At 38.0% G+C, this 12,339-nt stretch overlaps 1 protein-coding gene across 2 annotated transcripts in view; it reads left to right on the top strand.

Annotated features, from left to right (window-relative positions):
* cacna2d1a (calcium channel, voltage-dependent, alpha 2/delta subunit 1a) overlaps window positions 1-12,339 on the top strand; it is a 62,354-nt gene that overhangs the window by 30,473 nt on the left and 19,542 nt on the right. For both annotated transcript variants that reach the window (XM_043238014.1, XM_043238013.1), the window contains exons 4-14: window positions 1,189-1,248; window positions 3,281-3,316; window positions 3,401-3,536; window positions 7,349-7,480; window positions 7,982-8,051; window positions 8,161-8,211; window positions 9,620-9,719; window positions 10,351-10,509; window positions 10,824-10,928; window positions 12,120-12,198; window positions 12,272-12,321. In XM_043238014.1, coding sequence (XP_043093949.1) covers window positions 1,189-1,248; window positions 3,281-3,316; window positions 3,401-3,536; window positions 7,349-7,480; window positions 7,982-8,051; window positions 8,161-8,211; window positions 9,620-9,719; window positions 10,351-10,509; window positions 10,824-10,928; window positions 12,120-12,198; window positions 12,272-12,321 — 978 coding nt within the window. The remainder of the gene's footprint in view (window positions 1-1,188; window positions 1,249-3,280; window positions 3,317-3,400; window positions 3,537-7,348; window positions 7,481-7,981; window positions 8,052-8,160; window positions 8,212-9,619; window positions 9,720-10,350; window positions 10,510-10,823; window positions 10,929-12,119; window positions 12,199-12,271; window positions 12,322-12,339) is intronic.

Below are 12,339 nucleotides of genomic sequence, written 5' to 3'. Positions count from 1 at the left end.
CGAACTCTAAAACACAATTAAGCTTCAGTTTTTTATCATAAACTTCCACGAAATGAGAAACCAAGCGTTTATTTGATCTGAGTTTCTCCACCTCGCATCTCTGTAGCAGTTGGCATCAAATGAGAATTTCTTAATTCGCTTTTATTCCCCCGGTTACCGAGATTAATTTGACTTCGCGAACTCCTAATCTTCAAAAATAAAGATACATAAAGAAAATGGCTCCGGGACAAGTTACAGGAATGGGATGGGAACGCTCCCGAGGGAAATTAGGCATACAGTGAGTTTCTAGTACAGACCAGATTAAAAAATGATGCCATTATACTGTTATTAACCTAATCAGTCGAGGAGACCTGGACCGGACCTGAGCTGAGTCTAAATTTAGTTTGTCGTCGCTGAGGGTTTTTCTCACTGGCTGAGAATCTGGAGTAAAGGCTGAATGCAGGTCAGGCTGAGAAAAATGTGTCTTTTCAACCGTTGCACATGAGTTTTGAAGACGAGCTTCATTTTCCTTCATTAAAACCGACTGTTCGCTGAATGATAACTAAATTAGCCAATTATACCGGAGCTCTGTTACGTTAATGCTTTTATTTGGTGTTATAAAGTGTCTGGATGCTAACATTTGGTTGTGAGGCTCTTTTATTAAATCTGAGAAAATCAATGAAGCTCATCTGTCTTACCTAGATTATCACATAGTGTTTTTTTCTGGTTTAAGATGGTGATTTTTATACATTACAGTGCAATCAGCGCTAATTATTTTCATTGTTTTCATTGTTCTTTTTCTATTTTTTTACTTTTCCCCCCAAATTTGATTAAAATTAGGTGGATAACAACACTGAATACATAGCGGTACCTCAATGCTCATGCGCTTGATTGAGTAGAAAAACTCTTTCACAGAATAGTTGACAGATCAGTTCCTAAATGACTGATTTAAGGCTCCCAGACATTGCAAAACTGACCCGGCTCACCCTTACAGTTTTTATATGAATCCCCAGGATTTTATAATGCATAGAAAGCTAAAAAGCGATTTCGAATATATATTTTTAAACAATACTATGCTGTCACTTTTGATCAGTTCAGCGCACCTACGTCACTAAAATCAATTGCTTTTAAAAATAAATGAAACGGTTTGGATGGCAGCAAATGCTCATGCGTTCATTAACACTTTGGCCTCGTTCCTTTTGTTTGTAGGCGCTGGCGACGGAAGCGGAGAGGCTGCAGAAGGAGCACCAGTGGAAGGATGATCTTGACGTAATGCTTCACTCCTTCACATTTCGTAAACGCTTAGAAACGCACGCATGCACAGGTGTAAGAAGTAAGGCCGTGGTACTTTTGCCAGGACTTGTTTTCAATCAGTCCGTTATTGGATGAGAACAGATACCGGACACATTTACGGACGTCATCACCTTAGTTAGAGGGTGAGATAATCAACTGGGTTAGAAAATGTCGGCATCCTGGTCTCAGACCTTACGTCCGCCTATTGATGAATTTCTGGTTCCCACGGATTGAAATATCAATTCTAATTTGCAGAGAAGTGGATGTGATGTCTTCTTGCCTGGTTATAGATTTGTCAGTCAAGTATTGTTTGAATGAGTCATCAAAAATTGCAGTTCGGCAGCAATATTTCATTTCTGAATCAGACTAGGGTTGTCTATTTAAAATGCCTATAAAAAAAAATTAACTCAGAAAGTTAATCGCTGGCTTTGATCTGAGTTTTAGAGACATTTTAGAGATGCAGATTATCACAACCAGTGGTGATTTCCTGCGGATATGTGATAGTGAGCACAGATATACCTCATATTATGTTCACGTAAATATAAAAGTTGTGATGATTGTTAAGAAATTCATTTCTAGTGATTTAAATTAAGTTGAAATAAGCTTAAAAATAAAAAAAGGTAAAAAAAAATAAAAATGACAAATGTGGCTTTTGCAACTAACTGAATTAAGGTGAATTTAAAATGCAAAAATGGCTAAAACTATAACCGTAATAAAATAAATTGAGATATTTAAAAATATTAATTAATAATAAAAGTACATAACAATATTGCTAGAACTAAATCTAAAATGAAAATTGAAAATATAAAAATATAAAAACCTAATTTGAAAGATTCATAAATATTATAGTAGTATATGTAGATAATACTGTACTGATATTGTTTTAAACAAATATTGTAAAAAAAAAAAAAAATCTGTTCTAATTTACATGTTACTTCTGTGATAATTTTTTCTTTTAGCTTGCTTTTATTTTTCATAGTTAAGATGTGGCACTCCTGCTCAGAGTGTGAGCTGTAAATAAGACTAAATGTTCAAAAGTCAGTCCCGCCTGGAGCTGTCACAACGGGCGATCTCGTCAAGCCTTTCTTACGGACACAACTGTAGTGAAAGAAAGAGAGGCTTTTCCTTTTTAGTTATTGATGAGATGCAGGTGGAATCGTGAAGACGCATTGTGAAAGGTCAAGAGTTTGATCCCATCCAGGGCTGACCTAAATGTGCATGTCTCAGCGATTTAGCGCTCTATAACCTAAAAAGAGTGTCTGCCGCGTGATTAACAAGAGAGTGGGACAGGTGGCGGCAGCCGGTGATGATCCACTCCTATGTCTCCAAGGCAACTGTATGTCAGATAGTGAGCTTGCTTGTTAACGCCCCGCTAATGCTAGTACTGACAGCGCCCTCACACTGTGAGGAGAACAACCCTGGGAGGAGACACACACACACACACACACACACACACACACACCTAAACAACATGCATCACTTCTGGCAAAGAGAGTACAACAGTTGTATAATTTTCTGTTGTGAACACACAAAGATTAGGTGCACTCACAGAGAGCAAAAAAAAAACCACTTGGAAATACGCAGTCACATTCAGATTTATTTATACTGTTACATAGATGGACACCTTGACCAAAAAAAAAAAAAGTTTGTTAATGACCAATTAATCGATGTTTGAAAAAAGATGATATTGTAATAGCCTTTCATATACCTTCTTTTAAATAAACACAATGTAATGAATTTCCTAAATACCACCACTACTACTAATCATTTTTAAATATGTTCAAATGCCTGTATTGGTAATCAAAATATATATATATATATATATATATATATATATATATATATATATATATATATATATATATATATATATACATATACATAATAAATACATACAATAAACACATATTATGTAAACACAAACCTTTATTTTGGATACAGTTAATCACGATTAATCACTTGGCGGCACTAAAAACTAAAAAAGCCTTTTTCATTCTTTGTCAAACAGGTGAATGATACCGTCTACTACAAGGCCAAGCGAAAGGTAAGGTTTCTTGTTGTAAACTGTACAAGTGTGTTTTTTTGTTGTTTAAGAGTTTCATGCAAAATCTGCCATTTTTACAAACAGAACAACGACTCTGACACACTCCAGAATGTGGCAGGCAGTGGCAGCAAGATCGAATTCAGTGTGGATCCTTATTTCGATCGCATGGTTTCAAACAGTACATCAGCGGTGCACATTCCCACCGATATCTATGAGGGCTGTGAGTACACACACACACACACACACACACACATACATACACATATACATACACACATCTTCACACATGTTCTTTTTTATGTTCTTTTTGCATGGTAGCTTAAACACAAGTTTACGAAATCAATCTTTCTCTGACAGCTCGGCTTTTTTGCTGGGTGTCAGGTGTGGACAGCCATAGGCTTGTGGAAAAACTGCAGACTAAATTTAGAGAGCAGCCCAGCTCAAACGCAGCACGCCTGGCCCCTGAGTGACCCCACAACCCCCAACATCCTCGAGCAAGGGAATAGCTCTCACTCTCTGTCTCTTGCTTTAAAAGGTTATAAAAGGCAAATCTTTAAAAGGTACTGTAGGTGTTTGTTTCTTCATCGGAACAGATTTGTAGGTTTAGCATTGACCTTGTTGAACTGTAGTGGATGGGTGCCGTCAGAACGAGAGTCCAGAGAGCTGATGAAAACATGGCAGCAGTCCACATTCAGTCGATTCATTCACATCTTGTGGAGTGAAAGTGAAGCTGCGTGTTCGTAAGAAAACAATACAAGGCTTTAAACCACAGCTTCTAGTGAAAATACAGCCACGCTTCCTCCAGTGAACAGTACTAAAAAAGTGACTTTTTTAACGGAAAAAGCGTTATGATGACTCGGTTTGAAGTTAAAAATGTCGCAATGGGGAATTTTTTTCATTACAAACACAGCTTTTCGCTTCACAAAACATTTAGCGGGTGTTATTGTGATGCTTTTCTGTTCGATGGCACCCGTTCACTACAGAGGATCCACTGTTGAGCAAGTGATTTAATGCCTAATTTTTCCAAATTCCGGGTTTTTCAGTTAAGCATCCACATCTTGGATGGCCGGAGAGTTATTTTTTTTAGCAAATAAAAAATTTTGGGCTACATTTTGCTCAGCACCTCCACCCTCCAGCATCTCATCGGTCCCTTATAGCTTTATATTAATTGTCACATTCATATGTTGGTTGTGATTTAGTAACAGGTCGGTCAAGTCGGCCAAATAGCGCTTTCTTAAGACACTGTGCATCATATTCTGTGTTGGCAGAAATCGTATCTCCTCAGTTTTGCGTTCGCGTGAGTGTTTCACACTCAAATGATTCTGATGTGATATTTGTGTTCTAGATGAGGACCGAAGCGGCCACATTTATCATATGACTCATCTCTCTCTGTCCCGCTGTCTCTCTTTATCTACTTTCACTCACTTCAGATTACTCTTAGTACCTTTTGCTTTCCGCCTGATTTTGTTGATCCCGCAGCGTTGCTTAGTGCAGCTCAACAACAGCCACTGGGTGAAGCTTTCAAGCAATATTCTGTTTTCCGTTCAACCTGCGTGTCTCAACTCTCTATCTTTAACAATAGTTCGTTATGTAATGACGCGGCCGATTATTCGAGTGTTTGCGTATTCTTATGCGTGTGTGTGTTTTTGGGGGGCTCCAGGCTGTCAGTATGTTTGTGTCTTATTAAGATATGAATCTGTGCGTTTCGTCTCAACGCAGTGTGTCATCTGTCATCACAATCTCAAGATGGACACAGACATGTTCAGAGAGTGTGTGTGTGAGCGCCATGACGTGCCTGTCACATGGATCCCTCCGGCCGTGCTTATAGTGCTCGGATTGTTTTTTCTGTTGACTGTTTGCCCTGATTCATTTAAACAAGCGAGTTTTTTTGTGTGTGTGTGTGTGTGTGTGTTTTTTTTACCACACATTTTGGTACTTGGCGAATGTTCATTTCGGACCCTAAGTGCCGCTGTACAGTCATACGCTTCCAGTTTCTGTTTTGTAATTGGACTTTGAACTTGTTATTTGCACTAACATGGATATGACCAACACGGACAGAGAGAGAGAGCGGTTGTATGGGTGTCAGCTAATGAGGATTTGTGTGGTGTCTAACCTTGCAGAATGACAGGACGGACAACAGGAAGGGGTGTGAAACCACTTCTAATTTGTCTGAAAACACACACGCACACACTTAGATGACCGTAGATGATTGCAAAAAGCTCTCATTTACTAATGCACTTCCTTTACAATCTGTAAATTATGTCTTGTGTAGATATATGTGACAGCCTTTACTTTTTAGTATTGTAGAGTATGAACGTAAAGAGATGACGCATGTGTGTGTGTGTGTGTGTGTGTGTGTGTGTGTGCATGCAGAGGGGATATCCTCTTAATGATTGCAATCTTTCATGATCCTACCATTTAGCACTCACTCTGCCAAGGCGCCACTCTAAGATTATTGTGTTTGCAGAGCTGTTTCTTGCTTGCAGTGATAAGAAAGTTTGGTTCTAGCAAGATTATTGCCTTACAGGTTTTGTCACTGTATTTTCTGCAGTGATCATGAACACAAAGATTGATTAACTAATTGACTGATCTGATCGGTTTAGCCAATTCCAGCGTTTCCCAACAAAAATGCTAATGAATTTATGGCTAGTTTGGAGTTGTCCGTATAATTGTAATACATGTCATTTCTAGGTGTTTTACGTGTTTTCTATGTAAAGAAAAGGTAGTTAATTGTGCAATAATTACAATATTGTGCAATCATCATATTTAAATAGCAATAACAATATAATGATTCCAATAAATTATATAAAATAATAATGCATGCACAATTAAAATTAGACAAGTACAATTCTAAATGTAAGCAATTATGAATTGTTAACAAATCAGATTAAATTAAAAAATTGGTCACTTTGGCAGGGCAACTACAAATCTGGGTCAGGAGGAAAAAGCTTTGCTGTTGAGTGTGTGTGTGTGTGTGCATGTGATTAAAAGTGTTTTTCCTCTACCTACTAAGTGCCCTAAAAGTGCATGATATGGGAATTTCTAGCAATTACTTTACTTTACTTTTACTGTTTTCTGAAAATGCGGAGCAATGCTACACAGTTTAAGCCAGTCAGACGTTATAGATTGTACGTGCAATTTTGAGGAACAGGATTTTGGACCAATGAGATTGCGCCATGGGCGGGGCTTGCTAAAATGATTGGTTTGGACAAAAACTCCGATTTAAATGGCGGATAGCTTGTGTATATAGTAATTAAAAATACAAACTGTTTATGATTAACTCGTGCATATTTGTTTTCCAATAACTTAAAAAATGTTCCATACGTATTGTTTTACTGTAGCTAATGAATGACTGTATCAGGAAGGAAGTGAGCGGTAGAAATAGAGGAAGATGCGATGTAGCTTTGGGCTGCTGATGGACCCTCTTAATGATGATGGATAGGGTCTGGTCTTCTTTTGAGTGATGGAGAAGGCCTGTATTGATCACACACCTAGAGTGAGGGGAGTCTTAACAGAAAGAGCAACTGAGCGACGCTGGAGTGCTATTAAAAGACATCCCAAGGGATCAGACAGAGGCTAACGATTAATGATTAATGACTCTAATAATAATTTAGTATCATAATGCTCAAACTAAACATCCACTTTTTTTTTTTTTTTTGCAGAATGATTCATATGGCATCATGGGTAATGATGTCATATCTCTGCCAGTGCACTTTTTGTCCATTGTGTCCATTTATGACGTTCTCTGGGAAAAAAAGAGCCAGATTTTCCCAGTAATTCCATTAGAACTGCATTAGCTAATAGTTCACTTTGTTGTTTCCTCCACCGCAGTGGTTTATTGCTTCGAGTTTAGCATAACACGATGGGATCTGAAGTTTTGAGAGCCAGTTTATTGATTTATCCCTGATTCGGGGGTTCATTTTAGTGCTTATTTGAACGGAGCTCTCAGAAAACATTGTCAGCTTGAATTAAATCCCGTAAGACCTGTGGGGACGCCGGGATTTATCCTGTGTATTTATGCGTCTGTAACAGCCACTATAATCCTGAACGAGCTAAACTGGACAGCGGGTTTGGATGACACCTTTAGGAAGAACAAGGAAGCTGACCCGTCCCTCCTCTGGCAGGTGTTTGGCAGCGCAACTGGCCTGGCGAGATACTTCCCAGGTAAAGCACCGGGACGAACAGGAATCCATGCTGAATTCAAATTAAACATTAGCATATCGCCACTTTTTGCCTTGGTCTGAATGAAAATGCTAAATTAATTTTTGCCACTAGGTCCCGCTTCTGGAGCGTTAAAAGCTCACAAACACCGCTTTAGATGAAATCAACTAAGTATAAGTGTTTTTTGAGAGGTTGTTAAATACGAACATTTCTTAATCCACAACAGGGACGCTTTAAATAGTACACTTTAAGCACTTGAAATGATGCACGTCACAGTTTTAGATGAATGGTAACTCTGATCAACTCTTATTCCTTAGCATCGAAATAATATAAAAGGTATTCCGAATTAAATTAATATCAAGTACCAAACCTGTTTTGCTTTCAAACTTTGTACATTCCTCTTCTTCTTTAGTTTAAAAACCAGGAACACGCAGCCCATTTGCGCTTAAGAAATGAACGCAAAAGCCTATAATCACAACAGACCTAATTTCCCATCTGCTTTAGCTTCCCCGTGGGGTGACGGAAAGTACAAGGAAAACGAGATCGACCTGTATGATGTACGCCGAAGGCCCTGGTGAGCGAACCTGTGCTGCTTGACTTTACATTTGTCTGCTAATGAGAGAGATTACAAGTGCTTTATTTTTCTGTTGTGTGTGTGTGTGTGTGTGTGTGTGTGTTTGCAGGTATATTCAAGGTGCAGCTTCACCTAAAGACATGTTGATCCTGGTGGACGCGTGAGTGAAGTCTCTACGATTCACTGATACAGTTCACACAAACCCACCAAGCTGCTCGAGCAGTCTTTCTCCCAACTCAGTCCTGTTTCGATTGTGCGCTTTGAGCCACCGGTTGATGGGCAGGATGTATTTCTTCATTGCGTGTGACAGACCCCGCACTCTCTACTTAAAGAGCTCGTAGTTCTGCATTAGAGTCGTTTATCACAGTTAGAGAGAGAGAGAGATTAAAGGCGCGCCAACGAGAGGTGAGAGCGATAAACGTGAAAAATCAATTTTTGATTTTTTAGATTGGAAATATTTGGCAGGCGTTTAAATAACGAAGCAGTTTACGAATTTCAAACATTGTAAGCAAATCTTAAATTGTTATTACTCCCTTATTCATTATTAAATATTTGCATTTAAAATGAGGAAACGCATTACGGTCATGCCGAAAAGTCGACATCCATCAAAAACCACGTGAATGTGTCATTATGTTGTGTATTTTATCATCCGTAAGGGGCTATCTTTTGGTTACAAGTGAAATTAGCCTTGTTGTATTGGAAAATATGGCCCTGAAGAGTTGTTTCTGTTGTTGCTCAGCCGTAGCGATGATGGTGTTGTGCTGTCTGGGCGTTGAGCCCATTAGTGTAGATCAGCTTCAGCCAATCAATGCAGTTTAGCTTTATGACTAAACACTAAAGCCCACACACCTCCCATTGGAATCACAAAGTGATTATTAACCCGTAAAAACCTGATGCAGCATGTCAGTTCTGGAGACGTTAAAAGCCTAATGGGGTTTAGTCTTCTCTGTTGTGTTGTTTTGCCTTTTTTGTTATCTGCCAGCATTCAAACTTAGTGCGTGATTTTAGTTCTGTTTTCCCTCAGCTTTTATTTATTTTATCAGCTCTCATGGTATTGTTTCACTTTTGAATTGGTTGATTATTTTTCTCTTAATTGTTGTCTTCGCTGTCTCTCTTTTGGATTCATTCTTTCATTCATTCTACTTATTTTGTATATTGTTTTTAGCTTTTTTTTTAGCTGTCCATTAAATTAAATTAAATTAAATTAAATTAAAATTTTTATTTAATTTTATTTAATTTTATTTAATTTAATTTTATTTAATTTTATTTTATTTAAATTTTAATTTAATTTTATTTAAATTTTAATTTAATTTTATTTAAATTTTAATTTAATTTTATTTAAATTTTAATTTTATTTAATTTTATGGACAGCTAAAAAAAGCTAAAAACAATATACAAAATAAGTAGAATGAATGAAAGAAATTAATTTTATTTTATTTTATTTATATTTTAATTTAATTAAAAAAATTTTTTATTTTATTTAAAAAAAATGAATAAATCTAATAGCAACCGTATCAAACTATAGTGGTTATGTGGTTCTGATTATGTTCTAATGTTATTCCCTGTAGGAGTGGAAGCGTGTCAGGCCTGACACTGAAGCTCATTCGCACTTCTGTCAGCGAGATGCTTGAGACTCTCTCCGACGACGATTACGTCAACATCGTCTCTGTGAGTCTACAGGACATGTGTGTGTCGCTGAGAGTGTGTTTGAATAATGAACTCGTCTGACGCTCCTCAAAAAAATCTAGATTCCTGCTGAGTAGAAATAGAAAATTGGAGGGAAACAGAAGCACGGAAACTCCAAGCATCAATAACGTCATAGTTGTTTTTTTTGCGGTTTCAGTTAGGCACCGCTGAGGCGGCAGGCCAAAGAATTATTGATGTTTCCCATCATCCTCTGCTCTAGACGCTGGGCAGTTCGTTTATTAAATGCATCCTTTATTTCATTTTCTTTCGCGAGGCTACTGACAGGAATAAAAATCACAAACTCTGTGTTCTGCGTTTAAGTGAGCGAGTTGTTTTGAATATTTTTAATCAACTTTCTTCCTCCATTTCTTTAATAGCTTTACGCTTGTATTCTATGGCCCGGCTCCAGCTGTGTGACGTTAGCTTGATGTTAATGAAATTAGCCAGCAGTGCTCTAAGTGTATTGCTGGCACAAAGCCATGGGGCCTATATAGAGAACCTGAGCAAAGCCTTGCATCTAAATGATCTCATAACAGTCTTTACATGCATGCGAGCTGCAGCTCGTAGTCCTAAACTGATTTTTACTAACCACAACGCTTCTATGTGGCTTCAGTTCAACAATTCGGCCAAGTCGGTCGCCTGCTTTGAAAACCTGGTCCAAGCGAACGTCCGCAACAAGAAGATTCTGAAGGAGGCAGTCCAGAAGATCACAGCGAACGGCACCACTGACTATAAAATCGGCTTCAGGGAGGCTTTTGACCAGCTCTCCTCAGTAAGAACGTCTAATGTAGCTGAAACGAGAAGCCGGAAAACTTAACAGAGCCATGATATCACTAAATGTCACTACGCAACGGCTTTTTGGTTACATGTTTTGTGTATTGTTTTATCACGTGTATTGTGTATATATTGAGATCAAATCTGTTTAAAGGTCAGTTTTAAGTTTATGGCGCCATCTTGTGGCAGCAGTCAATAGCTGCATCATGGTGGTACATTGTACGACTTCAAGTTATATATATATATATTATAGATACAGATTTGACGATGGAAAAATCTTTGCACTTTTAAAATCATTTGCTCTTTTTATAGATGAATGTTTCAAGAGCAAATTGTAATAAGATCATCATGCTGTTCACTGACGGAGGGGAGGACCGAGCTTCAGAGATCTTTGAAGAGTATAACAGGGAGAAGAAGGTAAAGAACACACACACACACACACACAGACACACACACACACACACACACAGACACACACACACACACACACACAGACAGACAGACAGAGACACAGACACACACACACACACAGACACAGACACACACACACACACACACACACACACACACACACACACACACACACACACACACACACACAGACAGACAGACAGACAGACAGAACACAGACACACACACACACACACACACACACACACACACACACACACACACACACACACACACACACACACACACACACACACACACACACACACACAGACACACACACACACACACACACACACACACACACACACACAGACAGACACAGACAGACACACACACACACACACACACACACACACACACACACACACACACACACACACACACACACACACACACACACACACACACACACACACAGACACACATACACACACACACACACCACACCACACAGACACAGACACACACACACACACACACACACACACACACACACACACACACACACACACACACACACACACACACACACACACAGACACACACACATTTATAAGTTTAACATCTGCTAAATGACTACATGTAAATGCAATGCCATATTTCATTATATATACTTTTTACCAATAAGGATGTTTTCAGATATTCTAATGGAGGTTTTGTTAGGTTTTTTTTTTTTCCCAGAAATTATAGCTTATATTATAGCTTTTTTTATACTGCCTTTGAACATTTTTATATCGGCACTTTTTTAAAAAAAATGGAGCCTCTTATGCTCATTAAGGCTGTATTTATCTGATCGATAATACAGAAAAAAACTGTAATATTGTAAAATATTATTGCGAATTTTTATATTGGTTTTCCTGTTTGAATATACTTTAAAATCTGAATCATCATTGGTTATTACTGCAGTTTTCAGTGTCACACGATCCTTCAGAAATCATTGTAATATTCAGATTTATTATCAGTATTATCAATATTCTTTTGAAACCTGTAATGCTTTTTCATGAATAAAAAGATAAAAAGAACAGAAACTATTCGAGTCATTTCTAAGTCTTCACTATCATTTTTTTATCCATTTAACCGAATAAAAGGATGCATTTTTAAATCCAGTTTTCCAGCACAGTCACGTCGGTATCTTTTGTTTCTCACTTGTGTCAGGTTCGAATCTTCACCTTTTCCGTGGGCCAGCATAACTATGATAAGACGCCGATCCAATGGATGGCTTGCAATAACAAAGGTGAAACACTGACATTTAATGCCACCAAATTTGGAAGGCTTATCGCATATTAAGAGTATAATGTTTCCTGCAGGTTATTATTATGAGATCCCCTCTATCGGAGCCATCAGGATCAACACCCAGGTAAACCACGGTGCATGG

The sequence above is a fragment of the Puntigrus tetrazona genome, chromosome 4, assembly GCF_018831695.1.
Source record: "Puntigrus tetrazona isolate hp1 chromosome 4, ASM1883169v1, whole genome shotgun sequence".
Classification (NCBI taxonomy): Eukaryota; Metazoa; Chordata; class Actinopteri; order Cypriniformes; family Cyprinidae; genus Puntigrus; species Puntigrus tetrazona.
The sequence above is the reverse complement of the archived record's forward strand: the minus strand, read 5'-3'. Positions and strand labels throughout refer to the sequence as shown.